This window comes from Manis javanica, chromosome 4 (assembly GCF_040802235.1).
Source record: "Manis javanica isolate MJ-LG chromosome 4, MJ_LKY, whole genome shotgun sequence".
NCBI classification, from domain to species: Eukaryota; Metazoa; Chordata; class Mammalia; order Pholidota; family Manidae; genus Manis; species Manis javanica.
In genome coordinates, this window is record NC_133159.1 from 13,075,600 (window position 1) to 13,092,149 (window position 16,550).

The window sequence follows — 16,550 nt, forward strand, 5'->3', positions numbered from 1 at the left end:
TCTAGGTAAACAGAGCAAAAGCCTTAAGTAGCAACCTGACAGAGTTAGAGAAGCTGGGAATTCTCCATAGAATGCCGAAGAAAGAACATTGGGTCAAGAGCCCAGAGACCTAGATTCTGAACCCAGTTCTGCCCTGGCACTGCTGGCCTTGCTGGGCCTCAGCTTGCCAGTCTCCAGAGTCCCTGCCAGGGGTGAAATGCTAAGCTCTGAATTTTCCCATCTAAACTCACTCCCGCCCACCCCAAGGGCTGGAGTACCTCCCCTCCCAGGAGGCCCCAAGGCCTGCAGATGGGCCTGAGGCTCAATGGCAGGGTGTTGGGAGGATAAAGGCAAGGTAGGAGTCCCAGCCCCCAGTCCTCAGGGCTGGGGAGAAAAGGTGTCAGGCCTGCTGAATAGGTGAAAACGTGGTCTCAGCCAGGAGGAAACAACCATTTCTTTACCCCTTCCTGGCTGGATCCAAGAATGTGGCTTTTCTTGGAAGAAAGGGAAAAAAAATCCATTTTCGTGGGTTTCTGGGGGTGGGGGGCGGGACATCCATAATTTGGGAAGTTTCAGAAGACTGATGCCCCTGTCCTTCCCACTAAGGGCATTCCTAGGTGGCAAAGCCAGTCGTCCGGGGCCACATCCCGCCTGCCCTCCTTCGTCGCGGGGGAGGGTGAGCCCCAGGATGGGATTAGGTGGAGGCCCGTCGGATGGAGTTTAGATTCTGGAGGGCAGGGGTGCTCAGTCGGCTAGGGAAGGGTGAGGAACCGGCCACGGAGGTGTGGGTGAGCAGGCGGCCCCTGGGAGGGGAGAGTGTGGGAGGCCGGGAGGAGGGGGCGGGGGACCGGGAGGAGGTGAGTTCTCCTTCTCCCCGCAATAAATCGGCTTAGCGGACGAGAGCCAAACAGCCCAGAAAGGATTAAAGAAAAGTCTGTATAATACAGCCGAGAGCGCGGAGAGGGGAGGGTGCGGAGGGTGCGGAGGGCGGGGAGGCGGGGCGGGCGGGGGGCGGGAGGAGGGGAGGGGCCGGGGGAGGCGCGGGGAGGGGCGCCCGCGCCGCCGGGAGAGGCGAGCGCGAGGCGGAGAGCGCGGGTCGGCTGCAAACTCCCGGGCGGCAGCCGCGCCGACTCCGGGCCGCGGTGGGCGCTGCGCGCAGCCGGGAAGCCGGGAGCCGCGGCGCGCCCGGAGGACGTCCGGAGCGCAGGGTCGCGGCGCCCGGCGGAGCTCCAGCAGAGTCGAGCCAGGCGACCCGGCGGCGGCGGCATGAGGGCGCCCCCGCGGCGCCCCGCGCTGCCCTCGGCCGTCTTGGCCGGCGGCTGGAGGCAGGAGCGCGCCTGAGCCCATGGCGAGGGGACCCGCCGCCGCCGCCGCCACCGCCGCCAGCCCCCGGGCACCATGCGAGCCGCCCCGAGCCTTGGCGGCTGCGCCTGCCTGCTGCTCGCCGCGATCCTGGACCTGGCGCGGGGTGAGTGCGCGGGCACCCGGCCGGAGCCCGGCGGGGGTGCGCGTGGGGGCGGGCCGGCGGGGCGGACACGGGCCGCGGTCGCTGAGGAGAGGCTCGGGCTCCGATCCCTGGTCCTGGCCGGTTGGTCTGTGAGCTGGTGGGCTTGGCGAGGGAGGAAGGATGTCTTCTCTGGAGAGAGCGCTCTTGGGTCTGTGCCAGGATGTGTGTGGGGTGTGTGTGTGTGTGTGTGTGTGTGTGTGTGTGTGTGTGTGTGTGTGTGTGTGTGTGTGTGTGTGTGTGTGTGTGTGTGTGTGTGTGAAGGAGCTGTGTGCGGAAAGGGTGCGAGACTGTATTTAGAGATGTGAGTGTGTGTGATGGTGTGTGAGCGATCCAGTGTCTGGAGGGGTGTTGAGTGTTTGTGTCAGTTACATGGAAAAGGTGTGTAAGAAAGAGTGTGAGCGAGAGTGTTTGGGGGTGTGAGTGGGTGCCAGCTTCTCGATGAGGGTGTGAAGTGTGTGAGCTTTGCGTCGTTATGTGTGTGAGCGTGTTAAAGGCTGAGCGTGTGAGGTGAGGTATTTAACGGGTGTCCCAAGTGTGCGGGTCTCTTTAGGGGTGTGGGACAGCGGGTGACTACATTTCTGGGCGGGGGGTGGGGTGGGGTGGGCGGGAGCGTGTGTGCATAGGAAGTGAGAATGTGGCACTTGGGGAGGAGTGTGCGTATTTGGGAAGTGTGGAGGTACAGGCGCGTGGGGGCCGTGGTGCTTCGTCGGCCGGGGGTGTTGCGTGCAGTGGAGCGTGTGGTTTTAGTGGGGATGGAGGTATGGACGTGTCCGGGGTCTGAGGAGGTGTGAGCAGCGCTGTGTTTGTGTCCCGCACGGACTTCATTCCGGCTGGGAGGTTGAGGCTGAGCGGGGTCCCTAGAGAGAGCTATTCGTGGCTTCGCGGAGCCAGGGTTCCGGGTTCGCTGCGGTCTCGGTGCTTCCCTCCCGGCGCCGCCGCCTGGTGGGTCTTAAATGGTGTGGAAGTCGAACCTGGGACCCCCGCGCCTTTCCGGCAGTGAGCCGGCATTTAGGCTCCGAGCGGGGCCGGAGGGGTGCCGGGCCAGCGAAGAGCCGCGGGAGCGAAGACTAGAGGACCCGTTCCCTGATTCCCTGGAAGACTAGTGCCAAACCTGGGCGCCCAGGACCAGCCCGCCTGCAGTCACAGCCTGGCTCCGCCGCGGAGGAGGGAGACACGGGGTCCCCAAAATGTAGCCATTGCGGCCAGCAGGGTCTCAGCCCCTAGCCCAACTGGGTGAGGGAGATGGGAGTCAACTCTGTCCTCTGCCGTGTGCTTTGCCCTATGGGCAGGTGTCTAGCCACACTCACAGAGTGCCCACCAGGCAGGGGTGTCCCCCTAAAACAACCCGACCTCCTTCAGCCCCGAGGCCCTTGGAGAGCGCTGGGTTTGCGGATAGAAGAAGCTGCAGAATTTTGACCTGAATGGTGGTCTTGCTGTCAGAGAAGAGGGAGGGGTTGGTGTAATCCAGAAGGAATACAGGCCTGTACTTTGTCCCCCTACCCTTAGAGCAAGAGACTTTCCAAAGTGGATCAAAATCTCCCCCCACCCAACTTGGGGTGAAGGCTCCCTCCCTTGGATGCCTCTAGAGGGAAAGGTTATATTGAGGTTGGCGGGGGTGGGGTGGGGTGGGAGGGTCCCTGCTCCAGCGCCACGGAGAGGGCACAGGGCTTTGTTGAAAGGCACTGGAGCCCTCACCTGGACACTGCGGGGAGCGGGGGTTGGGAGTTAGGGTCAGGAGGGGAGCACTCTTTCCCCCCGGAATGCGCAGAACGGAGAGACGCGGCAGGGATGGAGAGTGATGGAAAAGGCTTTGGTGGGAAACCCTGCTTTGTCGGGACCCCACCCTGCAAGCTCTCCCCGGAATCTGCGAACAGCATTCGTCCGGCTGCAGGCCTCGGAGATCTGACCCGGCTTCCTGGCGCCTCGGCTTCCCTCGCCCGCCTCTGCAGGCTGCAGGAGGCGGGGGGCTTGGGCGCCGGTGCTGACCGCCTCTGGGCCCAGGGAGCCGGCGTGGTCTCTAAGCTCTGTTGCTCAGGGTTAAGGAGGAGCGCCGACCCGGATCGCGGAAGGGAAACTTCCCGAGCCCGGGGCGCGGCGGCTCCCGGGCCGCCGGGGAGCACTGTCTTCTCCGCGGAGGAGACGAATGCACGAGGCTGGGCCCCTCCTGGGCCCGGCCCCTCCCCTCCCCTCCCCTCCCCTTCCCCCTCCCACCCAGTGCCCCAGAGGGGCGGGTGTACGAGAAGGGCCCAAGCGAGATGCAAGAGACCAGCTGGCCGGAGGAGGGCGCCCTTCCCGGAGGTGACCAGGAGTGGCGAACCCGGCAATTGGCTTCGCCCGGCCGCTGCCAGGGCTGCTTCGGAGGGAGGGGAGTGTGGAATCCGGAGCTGGCGTTCCGAGACACTCCTGCCCAGGCGGGGGCGATGACGGCCACTAGTAGGTAGGCGCAGCGCCTGTGCGCCCTCACCTGCTCTGCCCCTGCGGGTCGCAGAACAAAGGGGCTCAACTGGGGAGAGGTGGTTCTGTGTATTGGGAAGAGAAAGGAGTTCGCTGCACACTGGACCGGCTGGGCGAAAGTGCTTACCCCGGCTCCTCCTCCCCGGTATCTGAATCCCGTAGGGGAAACCCACATTTCTCTGCCCCAGATCACCCAGGAGCGTCCTGAGGCGATTTCAGCTTGCCGGGCTCCAGTTTACACGGCCTGGACACTTCTGGGAAGGAAGTCCTGCACTGTGCCTGTGCAGTGGCTCGGGAGAGAGGGGTCACCAAGATTTGGGGTGGAGGTTTGGGAAGAGTGTTTCTTGGACCTGCCTCATTCAGTCTTGGAAAATTCTCCGCGAAGAGTAATGGGTGGGCAGGCCCAGTTAGCGCTAGCCCAAGGGCCCAAACCCAGGCCCTGCGGGTTCTGCTTTTGCAGCAGCTAGTCAGCAGGTGGGTGGAATAGGGGGGCTGGCTCTCTGGTTCAGGCTTCTGCAGCCCTGACTGCGGGGCATGTACCCGCGCGTGTTGGTGTGACTACTCTATTTACTTACCTTCCCTCCCTAGGTCCTGGGCTCAGGGTGGGGGCTGGGGCACTGTAGGGCTCCTTCTCAGACCCAGGCAGTGCAGTTAAGGGCTCTGCCCTGTGCAGGCTGCCCAGCCCCTTCTCCCCAGCCACCTCACCCCCAGCCATAAATTCCATCCCCTCCCCTCTCCAGGTGCAAACTGGAGTTTTTCTTCAGAGATTGTGCTAGTGTTTGCTTTTTAAATGCAGAGAACGTTAGAGCTGGAAGCAACCTGCAAGATCACTGACTGAAGTGCTTCTGAAACTTCTGTTTGTTTAGCAGGAAAACCCTTTTAGAGTAGGAACCGATGAGCACCTCCCTAAAATCCTAATGCCTTGGACAAGATGATGGGCACAGGAGAGCTGCCCTGTTCAGTGTGGGTGATGAGACCCTTCATCGAACAATCCTTCCACACAAGTTCTCTTTAAATAATCTAAGATTGCTCCTTCGCTAAAATCATAGCTGGGCTTTTTGTTTTTTTTCAATAGCCCGGACTGTATGGATCAGCTGCTAGCTGCTTCATAGTCCTCATGCATGCTGCAAGATGGGTTTAAGCTTCTCTTCTTACAGATTAGGAAACTGAGGCTCAGAATTGTAAGGTTTGTTAATGACTGGAGTACTGGCTCCTTCTAGCTTCTGCCTAGCCCAGCCCCATCTCCCTCTTTTTTCCAATGTTCCACCTCTCAGGCTGCAGAGAATCCCTTGGGCAGGGCATGTGGGCAGGAGCAGGCAAGGTACCAGTGATGCCTTAGATTGATCTGGCTACCCAGACTTTTCAGAACATCTGTCTCTCACACGTGAACCTTGCTCCAGTTGCAGAGAGGAATGGTGGGAGAAGAAGGAGGAGCAGTTTGAATGACTTGCTCAGGTTTCTGGGTTATAGGAATCATGACTTCAAAGGCAGACACTGAACAAAGAAGAGACTGCTTAGTTCTGTTAGCTGGGTTTCCTGGGATCCATGTAGGTTTCTAAGCTGGCTTACCACCGTGCCACCTCTGCTACATCCCACTGAAATTCATTAATTCATGCACCCAACAGATGTTTACTGTATGCTGACCATGCCCCAAGTTCTAAGCATTGGGAGAATGGTCATGAACATGGCAGGGGAATCCCTTTTTTTTACCTGTGTTTACAGCTTAGTGGAAAATTAATACTTCACTTGGCAGAAGGGAGAGGCTCTGTGGCAGACCCTAATTGAACTCTCACCATGTGCCAACACTATGCCATGTGCTTTGCTCTTCCTGTCTCATTCAATCCTTACAGCCCTGAGAGGTCAAATTAGCCCTCATTTGCATATGAGGAAACTGAAGCTCAGGCCAGGTGACTTGTCCAAGACCACCCACCCAGTCAGTAAGTGGCCGGCAGAGATTTAGACACAGCACTGTCTGACTCTGTGCTCTGCTGTCTCCTAGTGAGAATGGATTTCAGTCTCTCAGGCTCCAGCCATGTGGACAGTTGCAGTGTATCCAGTTCCCTCTCGGTATTTTACTCCTTTCCAAACCCTCATTGAGTTAGAATTATCCAGTGTGTTTGTCTGCACAAATGGGAGAGGCAGCTTTCCTGAAAGCCTTCATCAATATCAAGAGGCCCAAAGGGCATCTGTGTGGGCAATGCAAATCTGAAAAGAGAAAGACCTATAACTGTGCCCCTCATCCCAGTGGGGTGAGGGGTTGGGCATGTTCCTGAAAAGATGAATGTCAATCCAGGTGGGAATGTGTTGACACCTGCTAGCCCCCAAGTGAACTGATGTCCCCAACAGGAAGTTCTCTGGGAAAGGGTGATTCCTTAGGGTATAAAGGGATGCTTCAGAGAAGAGAGAGAACTTGAGCTAGACCTTCAAGGATGGGCTTCAATAAGGAGGGAAATGGGCCAGGAAGGAGACCTGTGAGAGCAAAGAGCTGGAGGCAGGCCTGTGCATGGTATGACCAGCTCAACTCAAGGCTGTCTCCCCAGAGTCTAGTTGAGGACTGGGACAAAGAAGAGTCATATTACCAATAAATGCCATTTATTGCAAACCTATTAGATGTTCTTCATGCATTAAATGCTCTCAACAGTCTCTGAGGCTGTATCATTAGCCATGTTTTGCAAATACGCACAAGAAGCCCAGGATATTTCTCTCTCCTTTCTTTTCTTTCTTAAATAATGAACAAGGCTCAGGATCTTTTTGAATTGGAAGAACTGGGAGTTTCAAACCCAGGTCTGAAGCAACCCAGAGACACTGCTGCCCTCAGAGAAGAGGAAAAACTGCTTTTCATCACTGGAAGGAGGAATGTGGCAGCCTCTACCACTGATGAGAGGATGCAAAGCCTTTCATATTAAATGGTAAATGTCAGTGGTGGTGAAACGCATGACATCCCTTCCTAAGAGGTTTCTGTCTTTAGGGTGAAGTTCCTGGAAAGACACCAAGGGATGAGATCCTGGACCCCACCTTTACACTTTTTGTGGGTTCAGTGGCAGAGGGGGTCCATGGTCACCAAGACCAACTACCCAAGATTCAAAGGATGGAGCGAATACATGCAGCGTGTCTGGAGCTGGAGGTGTGCAGAGCAGCAGCCCAAAGGAGCAGGAAACAACATCGTGACATACAGAAAAGGAATCTGGTGTTTGGCTTATCCATCTGCCATTCCTACATCTCCTTGCAACACACCAGATTTGCTTTGGGGAATTATGCAGCCCCCTCCCGCACTTGCATGCCATCTTGGTAAATGGCACCCCGAAGATGAGCCCATCAGACCCACTTCCCCTGGAATCTGAATATTGAGCACAGGAATATTGAGAACCACTGATTAGTCTCCTTTTTTACTGGGAGTCCCCAAGAGACTGTTCTTCTCTAGCATCCCAAGGCTAATAATGACTGGACCTACTGCCTATGGTGTTGACAGGATGGAATGAGTCATTACAAGCAAAGCTCTTAGCTCAGTCCTGTGGGCTCTGATGATCGTTACCAGTATTAACCATGGTTTTGCCAGCGCTGCTCTAGCTCCAGTAACGTGGGTCCTCCCGATACCTGATTCTCCAGCTTGTCCTTGTATTCCATGAACTTCCCCGTGATGCTCCACCAATTACTTTTGTTGGCTTCAGCTGTCCTGAGATGATTTCTGCTGCATGTAAGAAAAGGACCTCACTTGGTACCCTTCCTATGCTTGATGAGCCTTAGAGTTGCCATTAGCCACTCTTGGTAACACCTGGAGGATAGTTCATGGAGGACCAGTCCCACCAACAGCTCCCTGACTATCCCTGGAAGCCCAAGACATTGCTGCCCTCCCCTTCCCCCACGCTGAGTGCGGTCCAAGACCCAAGCTGTTTCTCCCAGTGAAATGCAGGGTGTCACTGTGAACCTCCCAGCTGTATCCTAGTAGACTGGAAGCTCCATGGTTGCAGGGACCCCATCTGGTTCTGCTCACTATTGCATATTACCCACAAAACACCATGGCAGATGCTCTATAAAGTTTGATTGTTTGGAGAATAAACCATCTTTGACCTTTAGACATGTGCATCCTGGTTTAGAAGAGGGTTGAGTATATAGATTTCTACCAAAAAAAGTATGAAAAGGAATTTAAGCTGGATGCACAGGCGAACATCCAGTTGGCAAAGTTCTGCTTCTAGAACTACATTGAAGACTCAGATAATCAAAGTGGTGGAGACTCTGACTCCAGGCATCCTGACTCTGTATCTGCTGGTAGGACTTGAGAGTCGACAAAATGCTCCCACACCCATTGTTCCATTTAGTCCTCACATCAGACGTGAAGGCAGCCACTCTGGTACCCACTGAGCAGACCAGTGAAACTGAGGTCAGGGAGGTGAAAAGATGGTGGTAGGAAGTGGGTGGACTGGAGTCCGGGTTTGGTGGCTGCAAGCCCAGCTCTCTTTGCCTCCTCCACCAGTCGTGCTGCCTCCTTAAGCCCACAGGGGTCTGGAAGGAGACAGGCCAGCACCCCATGAGCTCACAGGCCAGCAAACTTTGACCAAAAGCTCTTGTGGTGAACGGGGTGCTGTTTTAGCCCCTTTGCTGATGTGACCCCCTCCCTCCTTCACTGCCGTCCAGATGGGTGTCACATCTCCAGCCCACAGGCAAGGATGCTGTGCCTAGAGTTGCACAGAGTTGCACAGAGTGGAGACCGGAGCCCACCATCTCTCTTCCCTGCAGACTTGGCCTGCTCAGAGGTTTCTGGCCTTAGCTTCACCTCCTCTCCCCATTTCCGCCTTTTCTTGTCTCAGAGACCAGACATCTGCCCTCAGCCAGGAGGCCCCGGCTCCCCATAAATGCCCTACAAGTCTGCTCACCCACTGCCCACCCTCCACAACTCCCCCGTCCCCACTGACTCAGGTGTCCCTAAGAGTGCTGGCAGCTGCAGAGTGGCCCGCTCAGTTACAATGACCCTGCTGGGGCTGGAGGTGGCCATGGGTTAGTCTCCCTAATGAACCGATAACTCTTGATGGGGGACATCCCTGCACCCCTGGCCTGGCACAGGGCCTGGCTCTGAGCACATCCTCAAGGTGTGAACGTTGAATGAATGAGAATGAGTGAGCCTGAGTGTGGTCTAGACACTAGGCCCAGGTCTGTTCCCTGGCCTGGTCGGTCACCTCTGCAAGGCCTTCCTGGTGCGACAGTGTGCCCACTGCCCGGCTCTGCTCACCATCACTCACACTGGCTTCATGGCTGGCCTCTGGGGGATGAGCCAAAAGTAGAGGCATGGTGGTGGGAGGACCAAAGGGCTTTCTGTGCCTCTGGGCTCTTCCTGTGGTGGGGGCCGCCCTTGACTGGTAATGGGAGGGAGAGCCGTCTGGGGAAGAAAGGAAGACGGGGAGGGAGGAAGCACACCGAGCAGCTGCTATGTGCCAAGGCCCACGCCAGTCTTGTTCACACTGTGTCATACTGAATCTTCCCAGAAATCTTGGGAGATAATATTCTCCCCGTTTTACAGCTGGGAAGCGAGGCTTAAAGAGACTATGATTTGCCCAACAGAGCTGGAGTCACACCCAGGCACTGATTTGCGCATCTCTTCTCAGCTCTGAGTCGGTCCTCTTGTCAGCTTGACATTGACTTTGGTGGGAGTATTCACGCCATGGAAAGCAGCAAGCACTGCAGATCAGGGTTCCCCCCAGTCCAGAGCTGGTTGTTGACCATTGACCAGCTTCCCACTGGGGTGCCCATCCTTCCTCAATCACCATCCCCATGGAACAGCTGCCTAGTGTTAACTTGCTTTGGGTCCTTCTGAACTGGGTCCACACCCCAGCACAGCCACTTTCTAGCAGTGTATAGGGCAAGTCACTACATCTTTGAGTCATGGTTTGTCATCTTTTAAGGGTAGAGGATGTTGTGAGGGTAAATGGGATCCTCTGTGAAAGCACTTGGCTTGTAATGGGCCCTCAGCCGTCAGCTCCTCCCTTCTCCTGCCCCCCAGGATGGGGTCAGCTGGCCATGGGGTCTCTGAGCGGCCAAGTGGGCTCCCACCCTCTTCTCCATCCCCTGTGGAGCCAAGTCAGGGGTTTCGGTCACATTAACCGTCAGCTGCTCATTCCGGTCTGGCAGAGACCCTGAGTTTGAGGCTGTTGGCAACCCCACGCAGCACGAACTCATTTGAGAACAATAAAAGATCATATATAATAAATCGCCCACAGGGATACAGAGAATAAATCCTTTTGGGTTAAGGGAGTTGGCCAAGGAAGGCTCTGAGGCATCGAGACAACCTTGCCATGTGAGCAGGGTGTCCTGGAGGGGAATGGCGTGCAGAGGCCTGGGGAGGGAATCACAATGCCGTCTGGGTGGGTAGGGACTGGGAGGTGGTCAGACTGCCAGCCTCACCTGAGTATATAACGGGCTTGTGGAGAACTGGGAATGAGGTTGGCGGTGTTGGGCGAGGCCTGCGTGCCAGAGCGAGGGGTCTAGAGCCCAGGGACAGTGAGGAGCCGGTACAGAGAGAGCGGCCACCTTCCCTGAGCAGTGCTCCAGGAAGATTAATTTGGCTTTTCTGGGCCACCTGAAGGTGGAAACTCTTAGAGCCACCATGGGATTCTCAGTGATTGCTCTGGGGTGCCTGAAGAGACAATGGTCTAAAGGCAGAAATGCTGCCTTCTGGAGACTGCCCACCTCTCCCAGGGGATCCAGACCTAGCAAGGAGGGGAAACCAGGCCCTGCCCAGATCACAAGGCCTGGAATGGGACTGAACCAGAGCCATGAACCCAGATCCCCAGGGGGCCTGAGGTCTGGGTCCTGACCAGGGCTCACATCACATCCCCAGCACTTACCAGCGTGTGAACTCATATAATCTCTTGGTGGCTGCAAGCCTTGATTTCTCCAGCTGAACATGTGTCTCATCAGGGTGGCCTCCCGGGTGGGGAGGGTCCACATACACGGTGACAGCACACGGGCATATGAAAGTGGCTGCTGCTGCTGCAGTGATGTTGACTCCCACCATGTGGTGGAACACCCCCAGGTGTGAAGGGGAAGAAGTATTTCCAAGCCCAAAACCCAGACAAGGGGGACGCTGTTGGTTTCCCGCATCAAGATCCAAATGAGTCCTTAGGCTGGGATTGCGGAGCCTCAGAGCCAGAAAGGAGCTGAGACATGATCCACACTATCGCCTTCCCCCATGTCAAAGCTCAGGAAACTGAGGCCGGAGAGAGGGAGACTCTCCTGCCAGCACACACACTGTGCATGATGCTGGGGACGGGCCTCCCCCTCAGAGTCCTGGGAGCCATCACCCTGAGAGCCTTGCATGGCGGAGCATCAGGGTCCCCAAACTCGGGTGGGGGTCTCGGCATCACTCCAGTGGGGAGTGACCCCGAGCCTCATCAATCACGGGAGCAGCTTGGGAGTCGCCAGGGAGAGTAGCAGCTGAACCATTGGGGTTTTTGTCCCTCTGCCAAGTGTTCCCTTTGCTCTTTTGTTTCTCTTTCTGCAGTGGCCCTTGTGCTCCTCCAATGGGGCTGTTTGTCACCAATTGCTGGCGCCTCCATTATCTCCCCAGCACCATCTCTTCCTTCTCTCTCCCTGCCGCTGCCCTAGAGGAAGGCGTCCATCACGGCTGCCCTGGCACAGTGCTGGCCTGGGTGGGGGAGGGTTGGCAAGGGGCTCAGATGCCCTGGCAGAGCAAAGACAGGCTGGTGTGGCCAGAGGGTGGATGGCAGCCACACGCAGAGCCAGTGCTCGCTGTCCGAGTGCGTGCGTGCAGACTCTTTTGTCAAGTGGGTATTCAGGCCGTGCAATAGCCCAAGGCCAGGTGCCTGGTTCTACAGAAGCAGCTGATAAGTTGTTAATTGTCACCGGGCACCTCATGTCCCAGGCAGGGGCTGAGGGAGTGAGGTGGCAAAGGCGGACACATCACAGAGACTTCTTTGTTCACTCCGGCAGCAGAGAAGTGGGCTGCATTTCAGTTTGGAGGGGAAGAGGCATTGGAAGGCGAATTCCTAAGGCCCATCGCCTGGCTTAGGAGCCTGGTAGGAGGAAAAAGGCAAGCCCCAGTTGGGAAGGATGTGGGCTGCCTGGTGGGGAAGAGTCAGTGGTTCCTGGCATAGTCTGAGTTGCAGAGAGAGCAATTTCTTGTTGCAGGAAGCACTATAGTTCGTTCATCTGTTCATTCACTGACTTGCTTGCTTGTCAGGAAATATTAACTGGGTGCATCTTGGGGAGCAGACACTGTGCTGCTCCAGAAATCTGAAGGAGAATGAGTAGGCAAGTTCTCACCCTCACGGAGCTTACCTTCGAGGGCTGTGCTGTCCAATATGTGGCCATGGATGATGCCTGATACTTACACTGAAACCAAACAAGGTGTCTTAGATTTTATTTAACTGAATTAAACATAATTCAATTTTCCATTCACACCAGCCCTTTCAAGCGCTCAATAGACACATGTGGCTAGTGGCTCCTGTATCAACTAGCACTGATGGACATGGGTCATTTCCATCATTGCAGAAGGTTCTGTTGGACAGTGTGGCTCTAGGGCAAGGATACTCTGGGGGGACCTGCCCACTGGCAATAAATAGCAAGGGGTCACGGAGAGGTTGGACCGTTCCCTGTCCCTTCCCACCTGTCCTAGTTGTGCCAAGGAGAAAGCCTCAGGCTGATGAAATCACGACTTTAAGGCCCTCTGTTGCTTGCTAACCTCTCTTGCCAACAAAAACATAGGTCTGGGCAATAAGCCTTCAGCGAGCCGGAGGGAGCAGGACTTTTAATAACGGTGTCTTGTTTTCATTGTAATTCTTTTCCAGTCACCTCTGTTTAAGGCAAGTGAGAGTGGTTTGCCATTTGGGGCTGTGATTTAAATTCTCTCTCTTTTTTTAAAATGGCTTATTTAAGTAAAGAATGAGTTGAGTTAAAGAAAAATGTTAAGCACATAGTAGAGCAGGTGGCACAGAGATATGGCCAATCTGTGAAGGTGGCTGGCGTGAATGCCTGCCGTTGAGAAACCCCAGTTCAGAGGGAACAACACAGTCTTTCAGAGGCCGACAGCAGGCTTTGAGGTTCAGCACTATGAAACTGTGACTGTGATGGGTTCCTTTACTCCACATCAATCAGGTTTCCCCAGGAAACACCTAGCTCAACCAGGGAGCCCGAGGGCCTACTGAGGGGCGGAGTTTAGGGAAGGCAGCAGGGGATGGGACAGACCCCTGGGGCTAGGACCAGTGGGGAACCATTAGCATCCAAAGACGGGAAAGAGGACCTAGACAGAGGACTGTGCAGATGGGGCTGCCTGACAAGGACAGCCTGGGTAGAGGGATGCAGCCAACTTTTGGGGAGCTGGCAGGAAGCTGGAGGAAGAAATGCCCTAGCTACAACCTCCTCCTGCCTTTGAGTCTCTCGCTGGTGCTGCCCATTGACTGAACCCACGTGAAAGCCTGTACAGGTTGGCCTCCTGGGCATGGAGCAGCTGGAGAGAGGAGGCGAGTGAGCTGGGGAGCAACAGCAGAGATCTAGCACCATTCTGCTAAACCTCAGTTTTCCCAGTTTATAAAATGGGAATCATGCTACCCACCCAGCAGAGTTGCTGTAATGAGGAAATGAGGCAATGTGCAGGGCTAATAATTGGCCACTATTTACATTAATAATAGTGGTAATAAAATGCCAGCCTTGTGCCCAGTCCTGTGCTGGATGCTAGATTTTCCTGAGCCAGAAAGCAACGTATGAGTGTGGGGCTTTAGGGAGGCGGAACTGGCTTTTCTGGAGCTCCTGAATTTAAAGGGGCAGGTAACTGGGAGAACACTGCAGCTTGCAGAGAGGAAACGCCTGCTCCCTCTGCTGCTGGTACTGACCTTTGTGATGTGCCATCTCTGCTCTAGATTCTTGAGTGTGCCTACACCTCCCCTATACCCTGGTCCCTCTCCCTGGTTGATTACTCCCCACCAGGGCACACCAGTACGTCCTTTCCCAGTCTGTTTTCCACCCTATTTCCCACAGAGAGGTTCTTTCTCTTTAGGTCCATTTAGGTCACCTTTCGGGGCATCCCCAGTGGCTCTTACCTGTGCAGCCCGGTCCACATCAGTCACGGATGGTCTCAAAGCTCCGTCCTTCTAAGTGGTAAGGCAGGTAGGTGTTCAAGGGTCTGCTTCTCCTGCCGGAGGCCGCATCTACCCTTGCAGGTCGGGGAGAAGGGCGGACACAGTAAGTTAGCCCTGAGGCCCACCGGATCTTTAGCCTCCAATTGAAAGCTGAAAGTGCCATTGCCACGTTTAGAGGAACGTTCTCAGTGGGGATAGCTGGAGGTCAGGGAGTAGCTGGCTTCTAAATGGACATACTATTTCTTGGAAAAATTTCTACCGGCAGTGCCCCCTCAGCCCCCAGCTTCTCAGTTGGCTGAGGTGACTTTCCTTATGCCCTCTGTTTTCCTCCGTGCGGCCCTTTTTTCCGTCCACCTTGGCAGTTCAAATTGACTTTGATGAGGACTCATTTTCCAGTTGAAATGCATAGGACGCTTACACATTCAGCGCTTTGCTGAAATTGCCGTGACAAATACCAGTGGCAATTTCTTCCCTGGCTCATTCTCGAAAGTACTCCGGGCAAGACAGAGCGCCCCTGCTCCTTGCCAATATGCCACCAACGTCTTTCGACACCGCCACCTTCTGCCAGCCCTGCTATCCGCCCTGCCCCACCCCATGCAGGTCGATCTCAGCGCTGTCTACTGGCTCAGTGGCAGTGTGACCCTTTGGGGGGATGGGTTGTTCATGGGGATAAATATTCCTTAGGAAAACTCCATCAACAACCTCCTTGGACCTCGGTTTCCAAGTTGGCCTGGGTGACATTCCTTTCTTCGGTCCCCTTGCTGTGTCCCTGAGGGCTCAGAGTGGCTATGATGAGGACTCACTTTCCAGCTGCATTCAGGGCCGTGTCCTGCAGGTTTGTTCTCCCTCCGTTGTGGGCTCCTGTCAGAGCATGGGCTGCCCCTCTGGAACCTTGGGCAGGCGCCTGGGCCTCAGGGGTAGTTTTTATCACCTGCAAGTCTCAGATCCCCAGGTGGTAGGAGTGCTGCCTTCCAGTTGCCCGGTTCTGAACCACTCCCTGTCCCATCTGGGCGCACTGCAGAGATGGCCAAACATCAGTCACCCCCTTCACGACTTTTGTTTTATCTATATCCCATCCATGCTGTTATTTACATACATTTTCTTAAGATCAAATTTAAATGGATTCCCTCTTTTTAAATGTGTTTTGCGCAAAGGTGTATTGTATAGGTTTGTTATCCTGAATATATATTTTGTTCTTAATTCCTATTAAAGTAAACATGTGACTATTGAAGTTTTAGGCAAGCTTGCCCGTACCACCCAGCATCATCCTGTGAGCCACAGTGGAAAATACCCTCTTGGTAGAGAGGGCCTTGGAGTTATGAGCCCCAGGTTCTGATTCCAACTCCTCCATTAACTTGCTATATGACCAGCTTACCCCCGTCCCCCAAGCCTTAGGTCCATGAAACAAAGGGGGCGAGTCTGAGGGATCCAGTTCTAAGATACCTTCATGGATAATAAGTTTGGGAAGGAAAGTCCCATCTATGTCCAAAATATTTCCTTGAAGACATATTTGATGCCCCCTAATTCCCACCTTTGGGGTGAAGCATATGGCCTCCAGCCAACTGTGCTAAGGGCAGTGGTGTCAGTGATGAGGGACCCTCCAATGGCCGCTCATTTTACTTGGCCTCATTTCACTGTCATTCGGTAGTTTCCTGAGTACCTGCTCTGGGTTGGGCCCTGTGCTGCCGCTGAGCTGCAGGGGTAACTAAGACCCCAGTGCCTGTCCTCAGGGAGTTCGGTCTCCTGGGGCAGATAGGCAGGCAAACAAATAAATTATGGTATAATATTGGAAATTCTAAAATTGAAATAGCTACATAGTCCTTGGGGTAATGCAGAAGAGGAAAAAACTCATCTGCCCTGGGTGTCGGAGGAAGTTATCCATCACTAGAAGTGGTGACACATGGCTGGGTCTTGAATGATGCATAAGAGTTGGTCAGGCTAAGATGAGAATCATGGGATTTTCGGAGGAGGCAACAGTGAGGACAAAGACTCAAGCCAGAAAGGGTCGGGGCATCTGGGGGAGTCTGGGAGCCAGGGGTGAAGGGTGTGTGTTGCAGGGAAGAAGGGAAGCTGGAGGTGACACAGGGGGCAGATCAAATGCGTTTGCTGGAGGTGGGTTAGTCTTGCAATTCGATTTCCCAGGTCTGGATCCCCAGGCTCACTGGTACTCACAGCAGCCTGGACCCTGCTGGCCCCACCCTGGGAAACAAGAGGCCCCCCTCATCCACTGAAGAGGCCTGGTGTGGACAGGGGAACCTGCTGTTGGGGGAGGAGTGGGGCGGGACTTCCTGGCTGGAAGCAGAGATGAGTTTTATCCAGGTTGGTCTCTTTAAAAGATGTTCCATCCTATTAACCTGGGCTCTGTGGCTGGAACAGCCAGCTCGTTACAAAGGGGCCTCTCTTGGCTATGTGGTTCCAGTGAAAGATTCCTGGACTTGAAGTTAAAAGAGGTCTGTAGCCAGGTCCAGGCCGACTGCCTGAGCCACCTGGGCTTCACCTGCAAAGTGGTAACAATAGCAAACGTT

General features: G+C 55.1%; 1 protein-coding gene across 2 annotated transcripts in view; it reads left to right on the top strand.

The window, feature by feature from the left end:
* The first annotated feature begins 1,041 nt into the window (after nucleotides 1-1,041).
* The window catches only part of IGSF21 (immunoglobin superfamily member 21), a 227,754-nt gene continuing 212,245 nt past the window's right edge, over nucleotides 1,042-16,550 (top strand). Inside the window, exon 1 of one of the 2 annotated variants that reach the window (XM_037000178.2) lies at nucleotides 1,042-1,447. In XM_037000178.2, coding sequence (XP_036856073.1) covers nucleotides 1,378-1,447 — 70 coding nt within the window. In that variant the 5' untranslated portion in view covers nucleotides 1,042-1,377. Of the gene's footprint in view, nucleotides 1,448-1,591; nucleotides 1,635-16,550 lie in introns of those variants that run through there. The other variant, XM_073233297.1, reaches the window with a different exon arrangement.